The 20,174-nt window shown below is 34.3% G+C and overlaps 1 protein-coding gene across 14 annotated transcripts; it reads right to left on the bottom strand.

The window, feature by feature from the left end:
• Positions 1–419: 419 nt before the first annotated feature.
• cul5b (cullin 5b) lies at positions 420–18,933 on the bottom strand. Of its 14 annotated transcripts, XM_073935322.1 has the most exons (21): positions 18,838–18,933; positions 18,184–18,293; positions 17,970–18,069; positions 17,070–17,105; positions 16,753–16,929; positions 16,513–16,654; positions 16,280–16,425; positions 14,715–14,823; positions 13,607–13,687; positions 13,328–13,466; positions 10,706–10,836; positions 10,426–10,533; positions 9,761–9,825; positions 7,622–7,754; positions 7,362–7,493; positions 7,166–7,289; positions 4,976–5,151; positions 2,941–3,102; positions 2,649–2,767; positions 1,164–1,287; positions 420–837 (listed from the first exon to the last, which is right to left on the bottom strand). In XM_073935322.1, coding segments are annotated over exons 7-21 (1,800 nt in total). In that variant the 5' UTR covers positions 16,282–16,425; positions 16,513–16,654; positions 16,753–16,929; positions 17,070–17,105; positions 17,970–18,069; positions 18,184–18,293; positions 18,838–18,933; the 3' UTR covers positions 420–642. The 14 variants fall into 14 exon arrangements, with proteins under 14 accessions (XP_073791423.1, XP_021330127.2, XP_021330129.2 ...); XM_021474452.3 differs by lacking the exon at positions 14,715–14,823; XM_021474454.3 differs by lacking the exon at positions 14,715–14,823 and having other exon boundaries at positions 13,373–13,466.
• Positions 18,934–20,174: the final 1,241 nt, after the last annotated feature.

Below are 20,174 nucleotides of genomic sequence, written 5' to 3'. Positions count from 1 at the left end.
TTCTTTTGTTTTGCCTTAAATAAAAAAGGTGACAAGATTTGGACATGCTTATATTCATTTTTAGACAGCACAATACCAATGTTTTTACTTTAGAAGAAGTAAGAAATTTAGATTTTATGGAATAACCGATTTTGTAATCATTAGTTATTTTGACCTACTGCCAATTTTGTGAGAAAAAAAAAAAAACACAAGCTCTAAAATTATAAATAATAATTAGAAATGTGGATTAAATGTTATCAGAAATTTCTAGAAAAATAGTACATTTGTACTCAAACTGAGAATTGATGGCTTTTTTAGGATGTAAAGTAATGTTTCCACCCAGTGAGTTGGCGTGGAAAGGTCATAAAACATAATTAAAAGATGCATTTAAGCTGCCCAAGACTGCTGACATGCGTATAAATTAGCCACACAGACTCCTGCCCGCTTTCACTCCTCTATTTCCACAAAAGTTCTTTTTTATTTATCTCATAGATTTGTAAGGCAGGGTTTTGTCAGTGATTTCTCAGCATGATGTGTGTTGAGATAAATCTAGTCAGCCACCCAGCAGGCCAGGCTGGGCAGTGAGGTGATGTCAGATATGAACTCCTCCAAAAGGAGAGCTAGTGTCTAAAAAGTGGCCCAGATTGCACTGGGAATGGTCGGCTATGCCATGTAGATAAATGTGTTAATGTCTGTCTCGTCCCGTTTGATGTACTTGTGTTCTATCAGCCACTCGATCTGCTCCTTGATCATCTTTTTCTGGGGCAAAAACATGTTCTTTAGGATTTCCACCAGCTCCGTCTGAAGCTGCGCATTGCTAATCCTCTTCCTCATCTTCATGATCTGAATGATAGCTTCCTATACAGAGTAAAGACGAGAGTACAGAGTAAATATGCAAGTCTTTACAAAAATAACATATTCATAAAGAAACGTTCTGACTGAGTTCTCCAGATGGCAAAGGAAAAGCAGCCAACGAGTGACTAGAAAACATGGCAACTCGTTCAAAAATGTTTGAAAGCATCCCAGGATCATAGAATCACTATTTATGTCATCTTATATTTATGTTTGAGTTTATTCACAGTATGTTTGATTTAAAAGTGGGAAAACAGCATAATAAACAGTCAACAGATGTGACTTGATCCATCATAAATATAATCAAGGTATAGGTTCAATCATTTTAATACCTGTGTGCGTAATATCCTAAGTTGAACTATGCCTTCATTTTCTTCTTCTCGCATTCTCTCCGTGGTGAGTTGTAATCGACCAATTAAATTGATCTTTCCTCTTTTTTGAACCTTGGAGTTTTTTCTGTGCAAAAGAGAACATTTCGCTGAACTGAAATATGTTAGAGTGTGCAGTAATAAAATAGTATAGTAGATGTGCGGTATGTACAATACAGTTTAAATGTTTGTGGTCGGTCAAATCTTTTTTAAGGATAAATTAATTATTAATTAATTATTTTCAACAAGGTTTCATTAAGTTGATCAAAAGTTATGCTTTTCATTACATTTCAAATAAATGTGATTCTTTTCATTAAAGAATTCTGAATCATCCTGAAGCCAAAGGTTTAAACAACTGTTAATAAAACGTAATGAACGAATGCCTTTCTACGCATATTACAGACTTTGACTTCCTGTAACATAGGAGTCAGGGTACAATTGAGTTGAGGGTCCAAATTAGGTAGTCAGACAGGCAACGGTCAAAAAGGAACAAACAGTAACGTGTGTAATCCAAAAGCGTAGTCAGCAAAGCAGGAGAACGAACAGTACAGGCGGTACAAAAAAGATCAAGACCACGGAAGGACAAGGCAGGGAAACTGCTTAGAACTGTTACAGGGGAACAAGACTCAGCACGTGAATGTGAGGTGTATTTATAGTCCTGGTAATCAGTCGATAATGAGCTTCCAGCTGTGTGTGAGAACTGGAAGTGGTGTGTGTATGAGATGCATGATGGGATTTGTAGTTCTCTAGTGATCTGCAACTGCTTGATCGTTGCTGATCGTGACACTTCCATATTACGTAAACGAAAACTTACAGAAGTCAATGGCTACTACTGGCATTAATTTCTTTTCTAATTATATTTTCTTTCTGTTCATCAGCAATACTTGAAACTCAAATAAGTTTTGTAATAAGTGAAGGGTCAGTAAATGATAACAGAATTTTGGTGTGAACTGTAACTTAAATTAATTTTAGTGATGCATAAATTTCGATAAATACTGTTAACTAACAACTCCTTATATTTGGAAGTCAATAACAAATACATTTGCTGATATAAAAATAAATATTGATATGACTTTTTTTGTACCTGATTCCAAAAAGAATAGGCAAGCAAATACAGTGGACAAGTGAGTGTATTTTAAAAACCTAGCTGCAAGAAATCTCTAGATCTTTCTTTTCTTTTTTATGTGAAAAGCAAATATCTAAACCCTCATGGCAAGCTGCATATATATGAAGTAGATCAAACGTCGGAAATAATCCATAATTTGACAGCTTTAATACATCAACATAACTTTCGTCCAGGTCTTTAATGATTACACAACATTTTTTCCCCACAAATGTTGATATGGTAACCAATAAATTCTTCATCCCTCATTAACATGCATAATTTAAAAAAAATTATCTTGAATACTTCATTCATGATCAAATGTACTCTGTTATGTGTGTGCTTACATTAAAGAAAACTCTTGATTGATGGAAAATACAGTGCCTTCTGCAAAATCCTTAGGAGAGCCCACTACAGGTTCATAGGACAGCACCTGGCGCTTTAGTTTGGGAAAAGCTACAAGAGACTACACATGTAAAAACAACAACAACAAAAATAACAACGTGTCAGGCAGTTCCCAAAAGTCAGTATCATTTCAGATCTATTCATTTTTATTTCATATATTCATTTTAAGTTCCGAGAATGCTCTTCTTATAGCTGTATAAAATACAAATTGTTTGTAACAAAAGATTCCATTACCCAAAGTGTCCGGCGGAGCTCAGCGTCAGGAAGTTCTGTTGCTAGTTTCAGATTCTCAAAGCTGATCCTTTCTCTTGGTCTTTGGTTCCAGGCAAACAGCACCGCTAACTGGAACGTTGTGACTTCTAAATCATACTGGCCAACTTCATTCTTAAACGTGATCTATGGATAGGAGAGATAAGACCAGACTTGACCTGTTTCCTTGACACGACAGACCTTATGAAATGTCAAAGCGAGACTTAATCTCCAAATCCGGTGTTGCAAGAAACCTGACATTTCAAAGACTAAGACCGTGTGTCCAGCGAAGCATTTTTTTTCTCTTCTAAAGCCAGCATATTTTTACAGTTGTTTTCAATGACCGTGCTGTGTTTTTAAAAACTGTAGCTGTGAGGCAAGGCTGTAAATGACCATCTACATTACACTGAGGCCTGGTATATGCAAATTTGGCTAAACCCAGCCCTCATCACTGTCACTTTCTAATAAGTCATCAAAGTAGAAGGTTAAGATCTATCACATTGTGCTGTCCATGTACAACATTAATTTTCATATCACTGGATTACAAGATGTTAGCAATCTACAATGGCTGTAAAGTACACTGTGAAGCCGTAATGACAAAGTCAGTGCAGCAAACATTTTTATGTTGCTTTAGCTTATTTTATTAAGGTAATCAGGTTAATCAACTACATTTTTTAGGTTTAACTTAATATTTTAGTCAGTCTGATTGATGCAAGTTGAGATGCCTAAAAAAGTTAATTTGATTCAACTAAAAAATGTGAGGCTGCAAGAATGTATTAACAGTGTACCGTAATAAAACAAAATGACAAGTTTCAAGTGAATTTTAGAGCCAATAACACAGGGCTGAAAATATCTTGAGTAAGATGGCGGCACAAGTCAATTTGTTACAAAGAGATGAATATATTAGTAAATGATGTTGCTTTTAGACATCTTGATTTCATCTTATGACAATAATGATCATTGTAAATTGTTTGCATGCATGTAATTTAAGTGGTGTTTAATTTCGGCTAATTAATCACAGAAAATCATTCTATTATCCAATCAGCTCAAGACCAAACCCCTATAACCTACGCCATACCTCCGTTTTCACTTGACTTCAGCATCCCTCCACCAACCCAACTCCACACTATTAAACCTGATACCTACTTATATCTGAGGGGGGAGCCATCTGGAGCCGGGCTAGACACTGCGTTCAGACTCTATCTCTCTCTATCCTGATAAGGGGAATAACACGAGTTAGGATGTCTTTCCGAGCTCAGAGCCCTCTCTCCGGACAGCTGGCCAAATATGCATACTCTATACAGTCAAATATCTGTGAGTGTGAACTCGTGAAATATCTATTTAGATTCCATTTCTAACCATTACATTTTTGATGGCCCTATATGGTTAATTTCCAAAGATAGTATGACTATTGACTGACAATTTGTACTGAAACTATATGAAATTGTATAATCTAGGGGCCTAAAGCATGGATATGAAAAGAAAACATGGTTAACAACTGAAATCTATAAAAGGCATTAAGATATCTTTAACACTTTATGAGTTATAGCAAAGTAAATTGTGAAAAAAAAAACTAAAAAAAAAAAAAATGCTTTAAAAATGCTTAAAAACATTGACATCTTTCTAAAGTCATATTTATCACCATGTAACTTGGTTCCAACTCTTAGGTAAAAATTGTTATTTTGACAAAGTAGTGAATTACTCAGTAAATCTGCATCCATGAAATTTATTAGTTTGGCATTTACCATTATTTGGGCCCATTTTTCCACAGAAAAAGGAAACATTAAAATCCTAAACTTAAGGAGAACTGGAAAAGCTTCTAAAATGTTTCTGAAATTCCCCCAGAATGCCCCAGCAGCACTGTTCAGATTTAGCTTCAAATTTTAAGCCTTTTAATGGTGACAGTACAAAGCGGACAAACAACAAATCAGTCTCACGGGAAGAGGCTTGCCTTGTGTTTTTCAAATTTTCACAGTAAATAGAGCATATCGTTACACAAAGGTCTGAAGCTGCCACTTACAATGCCATTGGACATCAGATGGTGCCAGTGTAATTTTCTGCCACTGTGATTTTTCTTGTAAAAGTCCTCCACTTCAGGAATGAGATCTTCTAGTTCGGTGGGCAGCGACACAAACACTTTCTCTGAACTCCGAGACCACGCGCCCGCATTCAAAATCTTTATATTGACTGAGTCAGCTGTAGTATCAACACATAAATGAGTAGTTGATGAATAGAAAGTAAAACATTATTTGCAAAACATTACTTAAAAAAACAACAACAACAACATACAGTATATTAATGTAGTTTGAAATCTGATATTTGAGAAAATCTAAGTGGTCGATAACTTTACCAATTTTTTCACTGTTACTATAATTTATATAATGTTAGTGTTATATATTGTATTATATTTTTATATTGTTATTATATTATTATAAATATTAATATATTATTTATTTTTTTATTTTATTTTTACTCTACTGTATCCTTAATATGTCCTATGGTGAAAAAAATCTCTTAATAATATACAAATAGAGTAAGAGTGCTTTATCTTCATTGTTGGACATCACCTTCATTTAATGTTATTTATTTGATATAAAATGATTTTTTTCTTCTTCATGACTTGTCATACTTGGTCATTGTCAATAAACGGGTGTCACACCAAATGACAACACAACTTAATTTTAGAGTGGTTTCATGTATGTTAAATATGACAAGATTCTGATACAAAAACATTACAGGTTTATGTCATGGGGTGCACAGGAGGCTTCAGTCACATGATTTCGAATGGCGTCCTTCAATTATTAAAACTTACTTTGGAATTGCTAGATTAAAATTGCACAAAAAGTACAGGAGTGTCAAACCAGAGGACATGGTTTTCAGTGACAAAATGTTTAAAGTTCCTATTTTTTCAGAAATATGCGGATGAAAAAAGTACTGCCATTTACTAAAATTCCTAAAATTAGGTCTAAGGTATTTGTTAAGATTTTCTTTTTAATTTATTAGAGTTGTAATTTACTGAAGTATGCTCAAGACCTCGAATAACACCATAGGTCAGTTTTTAATTTTTTTCTCTAAATAGTAAAAAAATGTGTTAACAGCAATTTTTAAAACAAGTAGTGTTGTCAAAAGTATCGAGTTTGGTACTAATCAGTACTGAAATTTTAAAAACGCCTAATTTCCTGCTAACATTCTTAGCGCTGTTGGCCATGTTCCTAAAGAAAATTAGAATTTAATATAAGAATAAAAAAATTAGAAAAAAAAGAAAAATACAGACTAACATAATGTCTTTCGGGAACACTTCCCAAAAAACATTATAATTTGAACGGCATCTACGCTTATGTTAGTTATTAGTTTATTTTTTCTTATCCTGAGATCTCCATAATCCTGGACCAGGATGTATACTGAGCAGATGCTGTGGTGGTCATGGAGGAATGAAAAGCATGAGACTGATTCCTGCTGAAAGACCCCAGTGACAGACAAGTCTCTGCATTGATACCGTGGGCCAGCCTGAACACCCACCGGTGACCTAACTTCTCCATGATGGATGTCCAGTGTTTTCCTGACTGACTTTCCAGACAGCTGATCTGCACAAGAAGCTTGGCCAGAGGAGAAATAGTCATGCCCATATGAGCCTGGTTTCTCTGGAGGTTTTTTTTTTTCCTTCACTTTCATTTTTCATTTCATTAATTGATGAAGTTTGTTCCTCGCCACTATCGCATTTGGCTTGCTTGTTTTGGGACCTGTGAAGCTGGGCATCGATGGATTTGCTCTACACTGTTTTGAATTAAACACAGCAAAGATCAGTCGATCCATTAGTGTATCTGTGTTAGCACTTGGTGAACAGGAGTGAAGAATGATGAGCCTTCAAGGCCAATCACAGTCATTTCTGTTGAGCCCAATGGCCAATCAGCAGTGTTTAAGAACATGCTCAACAGTGCTTAAATGTTAGCAAAAAGTGGATGGTTCTAAAACTTCAGTACTGATTGGTACTGAACTCGATACTTTTGACAACCCTAATAACAAGAGGTCGATGGAAGACAAATAACTGTTTAATTGCTTATTTGAATTTTAAATGATGACAATACTAAAAATATTCATTTTTGTCATGTGTGAGAGTGGAAATGCAATGTCATGTCAACAACCCAAATATCAGGTAATCCAAACATACAACAGAACAGCTCTAAAGCTTTCCAAAACTGGCATATCTGACCTGGTAATGCAAGTTTATTGTGTTTGTGCATTTCTTTGAAGGATTGATTTAAGTCTTCTGATACTTTGATGTCCTGGAACATTCTGGCCAGCTTGTTCACGTAATCTGCGGGCATACCAACCTCCTGACACACACAAAAGATAATTAAAGAGATCCTGAAAAAGCTTTTCATCCACCATCATTTCAAGTCTCTTACCCTGAGCCACTCCACCATGTTCTCTTCGATCTCACTGTCTGCAGAAATGTCAAGAATAAGCCTGCGGGTCAAGTGCGCTTTGTGGTACCTCATGAAGACGTCTTTGTTCTGAACATACTTTAAAACCAACAGCTGAAAAAAAAAAGCGACTGACATAATTCAACTGATTTGACAATTAGAAACATAAGTCAGGGGCAATAATACAGCCACTAAAATGAAACTATTTGTTGGTTCCTCCACCCATCCACCCACTCACTAACCACTTCCTTCAGCTTGGCCTCTATTTCCTCTGAGGTGAGTTTTTTGCTCAGTGGCGTCTTTCGAAGCAGCATATCACAGTAGTTGGCCAGCAGCTCTGGACATTTAGACTCTGGTTGTGTTTTCAGACTCACACTGCAAATATAAAATTAATCCACAGTAAATACATTATCAAAAAAAGATCAATTAGTATATATTCTCTAAAGACAAAAATATGGGTTACACTTTACAAACAGACAGCATTAAATAATATGTTTACTAACAGGAACTAAAAATGAGCAATACATATAAAAAAAAATTAACTAATGCACTATAAAAATTCATAGTTGTGTTGGTTAACATTAGTTAATGCACTGTGATTAAGAAGAACTAACAACTTACAACTGTATTTTCATTAAATGTTAACAAAGGTGAATAAGCACTGTAATAAATGTACTGTTTATTGATTGTTCAAGTAATTAAAAGTAACTAATGGAATTATATTGTAAAGTCTTACCCGTATACGTAATAAATTATGGACACTAACGATTAATTAGACATAAATAAATGGTGTGTTGAAGTTGTTTTACTGTAAATAAACATAGCTGTGGACCTATGCTCAGTTATGTGTAAAATAATAATCAATATTGTTATCATAATTATTCCAAAATATTATAAGAAGGACATATGACCAAAACAAGGACTGCTCAGTTATGGGAAAAATCATAATCATGACATGTTTTGGTTGATATTGTAATCACAATTATTCAAAAATATTATGAGAAGGTCATATGACCAAAACAGATGTGATTTAAATGAATAATTAAACAGATAAAATAAATAAATAAATAACACCTATACATTTTTGAGGTAATGAAAGTTAAGTCCTAAATACCACAACTAAATGGATAACTAAAACGAAAACAAAACGAAAAAAAAGTATAATATCCATAATAATCCAACAGAATAAAGTTATACAAAAGAAACAAACTGTGCTTTAAGCATAGTCTTCACAGTGAGATTTGATTTGTTTCTTATTAAACCCACAAAAATCCATCCTTCAATCAAGAGCAGTGAGTGACTTGTCTTTTGCTGTTTGATTAATAATAATAAGCACAGTCTGTGACAAGAATATTTGCCACTGTCACTGGCACAAGTTTCAAATTTACTCTCACACATGCATTATTCATTCATTTTCCTTTGGATTTTCCCTCAACTATTACAGCATTTGTTTTACACAGCGGATGCCCTTCCAGCCGCAACCCAGTACTGGAAAACACCCATACACTCTCACATTCACACACGCACTCATACACTGCAATAAAGTTTACCCAATTCACCTATAGTGTATGCATTTGGACTGAGGGGGAAAACGGAGCACCCAGAGCAAACCCACACGAACATGGGGAGAACATGCAAACTACACACAGAAATGCCAGCTGGCCCAGTCGGGACTCAAACCAGTGACCTTCTTGCTGTGAGGCAAAAGCGATAACCACTGAGCCACCGTGCCTCTCCCACATGCATTGTCATTTCAAATATTTATGTTCATTCATTACTTTTTTAAGCGAATAAACACTAGAAGCGTATTTTAACACAGTCTGCAAAAGCCACGTTACATTATTTTATTGATTTCTATGTAAAATTGTAATTCACAGTGAACAAATTGGGAATGAATGTGGACTGTTTGAAAGAAAGTGAGATATGACACAAAAAAGTTTTATCTTGATTATTGTATTTTCATAATCGTTGGAGACCAAATTTAAATAGAAATTTAATTTCGATTAATTACACAACCCTAATGCAAACAGCAGCTTTTCGTCATCACATCCATGTGACTTTATTAATAAAATGATTGGGAAGATCTAGAAGAAAAGTGACATGAAATTTCTTGATAGCAAAATAGTAACATTATTGTTCTTGAAGCAGTCCAATTAGCAGAGACACTGCTCCTGAATACTTTAAAGAGATGCAGAGTTCATATACAAAAAATAATCTCTCCTTCTGGAATTAAACTTGAACTTATTTGTCATGTCATTGAAGTAGACACATCTTGCAGCATTGAGACTAACAATTCATTGAGTATAATTCATTGCAATTTATGGGAATTTGTGTAAAAATCACAATCCTGACATGTGCATGAAGATGTGAAGATGTCTTACCCTTTCTGTTTTAGAGGAAGCTCTAGTTTAAATATTGTGGCATCATTCACAACTGCTTTGTAAGCCTGTGTAAAAACCCATGTGAAGTAATCAATCAAGAATGAATAATATTCACTTTCACACATAGGAAAAAATTGGCATAGGAAACAATTGAGACCTCTTGAAAATTCTTAAGCATTGCATATATTTATATGGGTTTGAGTAAAATGCTATAATGGGTAAAGAAGTTAAAATATAAAATGTTTCATTAAAAATGTCTGATAACATTTATAACAGATTTCAAGTATGACAGTGTTAATTAGCTTTATTTCTCTTTCCTTTCTTTATTTCTTGTTATTTAGAAAAACAAAAGTTAGTCAGATATGTTTTCAATTGTTGACTGAAAATCAGGGTTATTCCACCAAATGTTGAGTTCTTAACTCTTGGTTTCTGTTTATTTTAACCAGCTGTCATTTTGCAAAACAAAACAAAAATTATACTTTACTCAACCACATACGATATCTTGAAATTGTGAAGAAACAGAAAGTGAAGAAAATAATTACAGAAACTGAGAATTTCCAAGTTGTCCCATTATTGTTTCCACAGATAAAAAATGATCTGATATATAATTGTATATAAATATACAGTGAATGTTTGAATTAATGAAAAATCTTCTGCAGACTTACTTTATCCCTGGATGTTAGGAAACGTGGGTCATCTTGAAATGCTTCCTTGACTAATTTACTAAAGCGGTTAAATAATGTTAGAAGCTGCTCTACATATTTTTCAGAGTCCTGAAAAACGAAAAACATAAGTCGCATTAAAATTAACATCAAAATCCCATCAAGGAATAATAAAAATGAATACGCTTTTAGATGATTCAATGGCTTCTCTACTGACAACTGGACTCATGTACAGTTCAGTACCAGCGATGCATCTGTCAGGTAAAGAATAGCAGCTACTCACTGTGGTAATGGTCTCAGCTGAAGCCACCATATCAGCCAGACCGGCACTCATGATGTGATCCTCCAGGTCCTTCAGCATTGGCTCAATCCCACTGGGAACTTTGTCCATTAGTGAAAACATAAGGTGCAACTCTACAAAAACACAACATAGCAGAACAAAAACACTTTAAAAACGTTAAAACATACAGAAACTGTGAACGTTTTTTTTTTTTTTTTGGGGGGGGGGGGGGGGGGGGTATTTTTTTATTGATACATAGCAAACAAGTTCTCAGTAGGTGCAGTAGATTCTCAAAAAACAAACAAGATCCAGCATTCATGATATGCATTCTCTTAAGGCTGTGCAATTGGGCAATTAATTGAAAGGGGTGTGTTAAAAAATAGCAGTGTCTCGTTCATTGTACAAACTCAAAACTATTTTGTACAAACATTTGTGTTTCTAAGATTTATCAATCCTGTGAATCACTTAACTAATATTTAGTTGTATGACCAGTTTTTTTAAATCTTTTTTTACATGTTGCATGGAGTCAACCAACTTGTGGCACCTTTCAGCTGCTATTCCACTTCATGACTTAAAAAAAAAAACTTTCCACAATTAATTTACATTTCTTGGTTTTGTTTTAACAACACAATTTTTGATATCCCCCCACGAGTTCTCGGTTGGATTAAGGTCAGGGGATTGTGTTGGCCACTCCATAACATTAATTTTGTTGGTTTGAAATTAAGACTTCGCTTGTTTACTAGTGTGTTTGGGGTCATTGTTTTGTTACAACAACCATTTCAAGAGCATGTCCACTTCAACATAAGGCAAAATAACCTCTTTGAGTATTTTGACATATGCAAACTGATCCATGATATACGATAAATAGGCCCAACACCATAGTAGGAGAAACATGCCCATATCATGATGCTTGCATCACTTTGCTTCACTGTCTTCACTGTGTACTGTGGATTGAATTGAGATTTTGGTGGTTGTCTCACAAACGGTCTGTGGCCCTTGTACCCAAAAAGAACAATTATACTCTCATTAGTGCACAAAATGTTCCTCCATCACTCTTTAGGCCAGTTGATGTGTTCCTTGGCAAATTATAACCTCTTCAGCACATGGCTTTTTTAACAGAGGAACTTTGCGGTGGGATTCTTAAAAATAGATTAGCTTCACAAAGACGTCCTCTAACTATCACAATACTAACAGGTAACTCTAGACTGTCTTTGATCATCCTGGCGCTGATCATTGGCTGAGCTTTTGCCATTCTGGTTATTCTTCAATTTATTTTAATGGTTGTTTTTCATTTTCTTTAACGTCTCACTGGTTTTGCCCTCTATTTTAAGGCATTGGAGATCATTTTAGCTGAGCAGCCTATAATTTTTTTGCACCTCTTTATAGGTTTTCCCCTCCCCAATCAACCTTTTAATCAAAGTACGCTGTTCTTCTGAACATTGTCTTGAACGACCCATTTGCCTCAGGCTTTCGAATGCTTGTCTAACAAGTGCAGGCTTCATCCTTCAATAGTGTACACCTGATTCACACCTGTTTTTTCACAAAAAACACTGGGCCTTGTTTGTTTTTTGGGAATCTACAGCACCTACTGGTAACTTGTTTGCCATATATCAATAAAAAATATATAATATATCAATACCTGGATTACTCTGGTCAGTCACGTTGTACTGCTATTATTCTGAACAATACTGTATGTTGAAGAATGTTGGTAACCAAAAAGTTTCTAGTCCACATTGAAAGAAAATAATATTAAAGTGAACTGAGACCAACAACTATTTTCAAACATTCTTCATAATATCTTCTTTTGTGTTAATCAGGAAGAACTTGAGGTGAGTAAATTTCATTTTCAATACTACCAGATTAAACCCCCCGTGAAATCATAATAATGTTATTTAGACATTAGTATTAGTAAGTTGTCAGCATGTCCTAATCTATAAGCCTGCTCCAAACAGTGACAAAATTCACACTTAGAAGATATAAACATCCAAAGCTTGCAGTTTGTCACTTTTGCCAAAATGAATCAAATTTTTTTTGACATCTCATACTTCATTTTCTCATCAAATGTGCCAATCAAATGCTGTCTAGCATCCGACATGTCCTGCCCCCTTCAAGAGGCTTCATCTCAACAATTCTAACGGGCAGAGCTGTAATAAAAACAAAATGTAAATGGCTGTTTTTTAAAGGGGAGAAGCTACTCTATGTCCCTCCCTTTGTTTCAAATGCTTTATAGTGTCTGACATGTCCCGGCTTCTGCAAGACGCTTGATTTTAACCACTCTAACTGGCAGATTTGTGATAAAAAAAAGTTATTGGCTGTTTTTATAAGGAGAGGAGCTAATCTATATCCCGCCATTTGTTTAAATTAAAATTATGTGACACATCAAACAAACCATGCATTTCAAAGCACTTCACATGACTTTTACATATTATTGGTGAAAATTCTAATATAAATATTTCCCATGCAGACATACTAAAGTATGGGATTTCCTTTCCTTTACATACAACAGTTGCATGCTGTTGTGTTTGTTTACACTTGGAGGACTTGATGTTTGGCACACAAACACACAGATGGTGGGATGGGGAGGTGCTGGCAAGATAGAGATGGGAACTGTGTCCCATTGCCAACCTGAACTTGCTGAGCCTTTGGTGCCAGAGCTCCTGCCGTACTCACTCTCTGTCTCGTTCCGCTTGATCATTCCTGGACATTCGGTTAGGATAGTCTCTTTGAATGATGTCACCAGCGCATTAACACAACACTCCATTAGCTAAATAAATGCAAAAGGCACAAACTGAGCACCCAGCGATGGTATGCGAAAAAGACTAATGCACAACAGGCTGAGCTGTATTTAATAATGAGGGACCACAAGGCCTTGCCGGGAGTATTTTTGGAGCGGTGAACACTCACTGCCTGGACGGAGTTACATTCACGTCTGGTTTCCAGATATCGTAGCGCACGCTTCTCCTCTTCTCTTAATTTGCCATCTGCCTGTCAATCAAAAGCTGGGATGAACAACTCTCAAATATTGTGACACATAATAATGACATTTCAGAAATGTGCTGGAATTTACTATTTACAAATTTAAATTATAATTCAATACTTCGTAGACATTATATACAGGGTTCATACACATTTTTACTACAAAAATTCCAAGACTTTTCCAGGACTTTCAAGTCAATTTTCATGGCTTAATGCTTCATGTAATATCTACATACTGTACAGCGGTAAATCATAAGAAACATTTACATTTATTACAGCATATCATAAAACACACAATAGTTTCAATTTATTTTTATATTTATGTAAAATAGATGATGCTTACACAGCACTAATAATGTGAGGGCATGTTTTGGCCAAGAAAAGAAAAGAAGCAAACACAACTAACCTCTATTCCAATATGCAGACATTTTTTCAAACAAATTTTAGATAATCTTAATAGTTTGTTAAGCTAGTAATAGTAGGTAAAACTACTTCTATTAAAAAGCCGCGATCACACTGCACTTTTCGCTCCATAGACTTCCATTCATAGGCATGCGGCAGACCAGCACGTGCTACAAGTTTCACATTTCACTGCATTTGAAAGTTCAAGCTTGGTGGATTCTTACCTGCGAAATCACACCAGGTGATTGCATGAGACCAATAGAAGATCATTTAAAATAAGAAATTTAAAATATGGAGCAATCACTCACTTTTAATAACGTTTTAAATTTTTCAAGCAAAAGCTCTAGTGTGACCGCAGCTTATGACGCTTTGGACAAAAATGTCTGCTAACTGACTAAATGTAAATGTAATTTCCATGACTTTTCCAAAACCATGTGGGTTTTTCGGTTTTTACTAAACTTTTCCAGGCCTGGAAAATGCCATGTCAAAATTCTGTGACTTTTCCAGGTTTTCCAAGACTGTATAAACCCTGTATATATGTGCTCAAGCTTATTATGCATATGTACATGTGTTTGCTCAAAAAATAATAATCTAATGAGTCCATAAGGTGATATGATGAGATTTTCTGTTTGACCTTAGAATGAGACAGGACCTTTCCATCCTGATAATGTTGATTAGCTAAATCTGTAACAAACTGGTCTGGCAGAAATCTCTGTCTGGGGTGCAGCTGTGATGTGTAACTCCTGTGCAAAAAGGAGAACTCGTGCAGATGAGAAAAAATATTGCTTTATAGTCTTACTGTTCACTCTTTTCTTTTGATTCCTTTTATTTTTGTTATTAGAGGAATATACTCCCATTTCCTCACTATTCTTCCTTTACTATACAGTGCGTCCGAAAAGTATTCATAGCGCTTCACTTTTTCAAAATTTTTTATATTACAGCCTTATTCCAAAATGGATAAAATTTATTAATTTCCTCAACATTCTACACACAATACCCCATAATGACAACGTGAAAAAATATTTTTTTTAATTGCTGCAAATTTAATAAAAATAAATAACCTAAAAGAAATCGCATGTACATAAGTATTCACAGCCTTTGCCGTGAAGCTCTAAACTGAAGTACATTCTGTTTCCACTGATCATTCTTGAGATGTTTCAGCAGCTTAATTGAAGTTCACCTGTGGTAAATTCAGTTGATTGGTCATGATTTGAAAAGGCATACACCTGTCTATATAAGGCCCCATGCAGTGTTGACAGTGCATGTCAAAGAACAAACCAAGCATGAAGACAAAGGAATAGTCTGTAGACCTCTGAGACAGGATTGTCTCGAGGCACAAGGCAGAGGAAAGTTCCAATGAGCACAGTGGCCTCCATCATCCGTAAGTGGAAGATGTTTGAAACCACCAGGACTCTTCCTAGAGCTGACCGACTGGGCAAAAATTCTCAACGACAGGTGTGCCAAGCTTGTGGCGTCATATTCAAAAAGACTTGAAGCTGCAATTGCTGCCAAACAATGTATTGAGCAAAGGCTGGAATACTCATGCACATGTGATTTTTTAGGTTTTTTATTTTTAATAAATTTGCAACAACTTCAAAAACTCTTTTTTTCACAAAAAATTTAAGAGAAACCATAGAAATAAATACAGTTAAACTCAGAATTATTAGCCCCCTGAATTATTCGCCCCTCTGTTTAATTTTTTTCCCCAATTTCTGTTTAATGGAGAAAAGATTTTTTTACACATTTCTTACCACAATAGTTTTAATAACTCATTTTACTAGATCTTTTTCAAGACACTTCAATACAGCTTAAAGTGACATTTAGAGGCTTAACTAGGTTAATTAGGTTAACTAGGCAGGTTAGGGTAATTAGGCAAGATATTGTATAACAACGGTTTGTTCTGTAGACTATCGAAACAAAAATTGCTTAAAGGGGCTAATAATTTTGTCCCTAAAATTGTTTTTTAAAAAATTAAAAACTGCTTTTACTCTTGCCAAAATAAAGCAAATAAGACTTTCTCCAGAAGAAAAAATATTATCAGACATACTGTGAAAATGTCCTTGCTCTGTTAAACATCATTTAGGAAACATTAAAAAATGAAAAAAAAAAATTCAAAGGGGGGCAAATAATTCTGACTTCAACTGTATATAGAGAAATTATAGCAAAAAGATTTAATGCAGAGTTTGAAAACACACTCACATATTTCATATAGTTCTGAACGCCGTTCTGCTGCAGATATGAAGGTGCTTGTGTCTTGTAGAAGCGCTCTGTGGAATCTAGATATGACTTCTCAAAATTCTCTCTATAGATTTGCAGCTTGTCATCGGTGTTGGAGCACAAATTCACTGTAAGAGAGCAAAAAGATGAGTGTGTCCATCAGGAGAGCTCCATCTGGACAGAACCCGAGTGCTTTGGTATTTCGGTAGCTTTACCATATGACTCCCGCACGCCGATCACAAGCTGAGAGTCAAAGGCTTCTCCTAATCTCTCAGCATGGACCAGTTTCATGGCACTGTCCTGAAGCCGGCTCTTTATATTACAAAATATTGACTCATTCCATGTGTCTAGCATAAGCTTAAAACAAAGGAAACAACTGATTAGAAAAGATTTCATGTTGTGCATCTGTTGTTAAAGTAATAAAGTATATAGTTCAAATACAGAGAGTGTTCCACCTTTCTAACAATACTGTCTTCAACATTGGACTTCTTATTGCTCCCCTGGTTGCCCAGCAGGGTGATCTCCAACTTGGAGAAGGGCTTAGGTAGAATATCACACTGTGTGAAGAACTTTCTCCACTCCACAATGTAGGCTTTAAGCAAAGCTGTGTCATCCTGATGACTGAGTACTCGCTGACAAAAATAAAGAGCAAGAATTAAAACATACTGTATGGAAGCTTTGGGATTACAAAAATAAAGGCTTGTTTGCAACAATAAAACTGCATATGTAGGTAAAAATGCAGCTATGTAGATATGAAAGAAATGATTCTTACCACACATAGTGATAAAAACACAATTATATTTTCCATCTAAAAAAAATATAAATAATTTGACAGCCAATCAGAGTAAGAACTTAAAATAAACAATGTCATCACCCAAGTACGTGGACGATAAAATTGTTATAGCTCTTGTAGCGGACAATTCTTACGGACTATTTTTTAACAATATTTGACTAGATCTTTTTCAAGAAACTTCTATACAGCTTAAATTGACAATTAAAGGCTTAACTAGGTTAATTAGGTTAACTAGGCAGGTTAGGGTAGGTTAATTAGGCAAGCTATTGTATATCGATGGTTTGCTCTGTAGATTAATAGAAAAATGTATAGCTTAAAGGGGCTAATAAGTTTGTCCTTAAAATGGTGTTTAAAAAAGTAAAAATTGCTTTTATTCTAGTCAAAATAAAACAAAGAAGAAAAAAATTCAAAGGGGGCTAATAATTTTGACTTCAACTGTATAATATATATATGCGTGTATATGTATATATACGTATATATGTATGTATATATATATATATATATATATATGTGTGTGTGTGTGTGTGTGTGTGTGTGTGTGTGTGTGTGTGTGTATATATATATATATATATATACACATATATATATATATATATATATATATATATATATATATATATATATATATATATATATATATATATATAAATAATACATATATATATATATATATATATATATATATATATATATATATATATATATATATAAATAATACAATTGAGGTCAGATAAATATACATATACATATATACAGTATACCACATGACTTGATTTGCAAATTATTACATGTTGGTTGCAAAGTTATAAATGATGAGCAGAACTCTAATAATAAAGTGTAACTCAATTATTATGTGCAGAAGTGCTAAATAGTACATACTGCCTGTGCTTGCTTGATAAAATCTAAAATGTCTTCTTTCAGTGCCTGGTGAATTTTTGCTGGACCTTTATCATCCCATAAACACACAGCATGAACGTCTCTGCAAGTCAAACACATATTATGAGAAAATATGAGATCTTACTGTACATTTTAGATAATCTAAACTAATAGTATATAAATTTAAATATTTAATGACTTCTTGTAAACAACTTACGAAAATAAATCAAACCACTGCTGCTTAGTAACTGACTCCTGACGGAGTAACTTCAAAACAATGGGCCGCATCAAATCCCATTTGTCTTCAAACTGCAGGGAGCCTTTATTCTGAGAAAAGAGCACCAGAAAAATAAACACTTCCTTAATAATGTGACTGACACATTTAAAACATTAAACTGCATTTAGTTTAGGGGTGCATTCAAGCAAAAAATGAATAACAGAAAGTAGAGTGGATGTATAGTAAATTATTTTAGTATAGTGATCAATGTATATATCTAATTCATAGATTAGTTAAAAACCAGAGGCACCAGATGAACTTGACAGCTATGACAGACAATTAAATAATCAATTTCTAATGTCCAGTTTTAATGATAGGAAAAATAAAATATCTATTGACATTTTACATAGCATTTGGATAGCAGTGAGTTTTTTTGGTTGTGCAGGAAGGAGAAACATCTTAGAAAAAAAAGACTGAAATCATCAACATTAAAAAGCAAATAGCAGAGTGTAACAGCTACAGACAACATCCTGTTTCAAATAAACGCATCACGTTTAGCGATTTAATTACAGTGACTCGGTGGTCAGACCGCTGTCATAACATTACGGGAGAGTCAAACGATGCAAAACATTATCACACTGAAGGACCTCCTACCTTCAATAAATTAGACGTCGCCATGTTTCTTCAACTTAGTCCTCGTGCAGTCTCGCGATGTTTGACAAGGTGTGGTTGCTAGGGAGCATTGTGACCGCGACAGACCGCATCAGCAGCACTAATAACATTGGAGCCCTGATTGATGCTTATTCATGTACATTTATATAAATATTAGCTTATACATTATATGCGTTCACATGGCTATTGCACACTGATGCATAATTCATTTGCACATATTCGAATGTTTTTGTAGTATTGGATGAAACAATTGTTAAATAAATGTTTGGTAAATAATAAATATATATATATATAAAAAAGAAAATTGTTAAATAAAACTTAAAATCAAGACTCCTTAGGTCCAATATGTATTAAAAGGATGATGATGATGATGATGATGATACTACTAATAATAGTGGTGATAATAATAACAATAATAAATAAATAAACAAATAATGATAATTTAAAATAATAATAATAATAATAATAATAATAATAATAATAATATTTCCTAGTGATGGGTTGCAGCTGAAAAGGCACCCGCAGCGTAAAACATATGCTGCATAAGTTGGGGGTTCATTTCGCTGTGGCTGATTAATACAGGGACTAAGCTGGAAAGAAAATGAATGAATGAATGAATGAATGAATATAATAATAATAATAATAATAATAATAATAATAAATTATACACACACACACACACACACACACACACACACACACACACACACACACACACACACAAAAGTTAGTAAACAGATAATGAGCAACTTAAATATCCAAATAATTACTGTAAAAAATACTATTTAACAGTAAATCAACATGACTAAATAAAATATTTCTGACAATACTAATATCACTCACATTTTCTCTAGTTTAGACTGACAGCAATTTTGCATTAAACATTTCAAACAAATACAGACTATTTTTTCAGTGTAGGATGGTAAAATTGATTTAATCATCATCGTATTATGCTATAATGCACGTTTGAAAAAAACAATCACATTTAAGCAGGGTCACAAGAATAAATTGTCCTCCTTAAGGGTTTAGTTTTTACAGATTATATTAAGGAATAACCTTCTTTAATCTAAACTTGTGATAATCTGGAACCAGCAGGCCTGTCTGCAGGACACTTTCTCAAAACAATTCCAAGTCAAACAGCTGCACAGCATTTTCCTATATAAACATCTATTGTTTATACTGGGGAAGCATTTCAATCCAAAAATATTATCCTAACTGTAACACTAACAAGTGCTTATCCAGGAACATAGTTCTCCTTGGTGTCAGTCAGGTTCACCACAGTATCTGTGATGTTCCACAATTCACTGTACAGAAGGCTT

Source organism: Danio rerio, chromosome 21 (assembly GCF_049306965.1).
Source record: "Danio rerio strain Tuebingen ecotype United States chromosome 21, GRCz12tu, whole genome shotgun sequence".
NCBI lineage: Eukaryota > Metazoa > Chordata > Actinopteri > Cypriniformes > Danionidae > Danio > Danio rerio.
The sequence above is the reverse complement of the archived record's forward strand: the minus strand, read 5'-3'. Positions and strand labels throughout refer to the sequence as shown.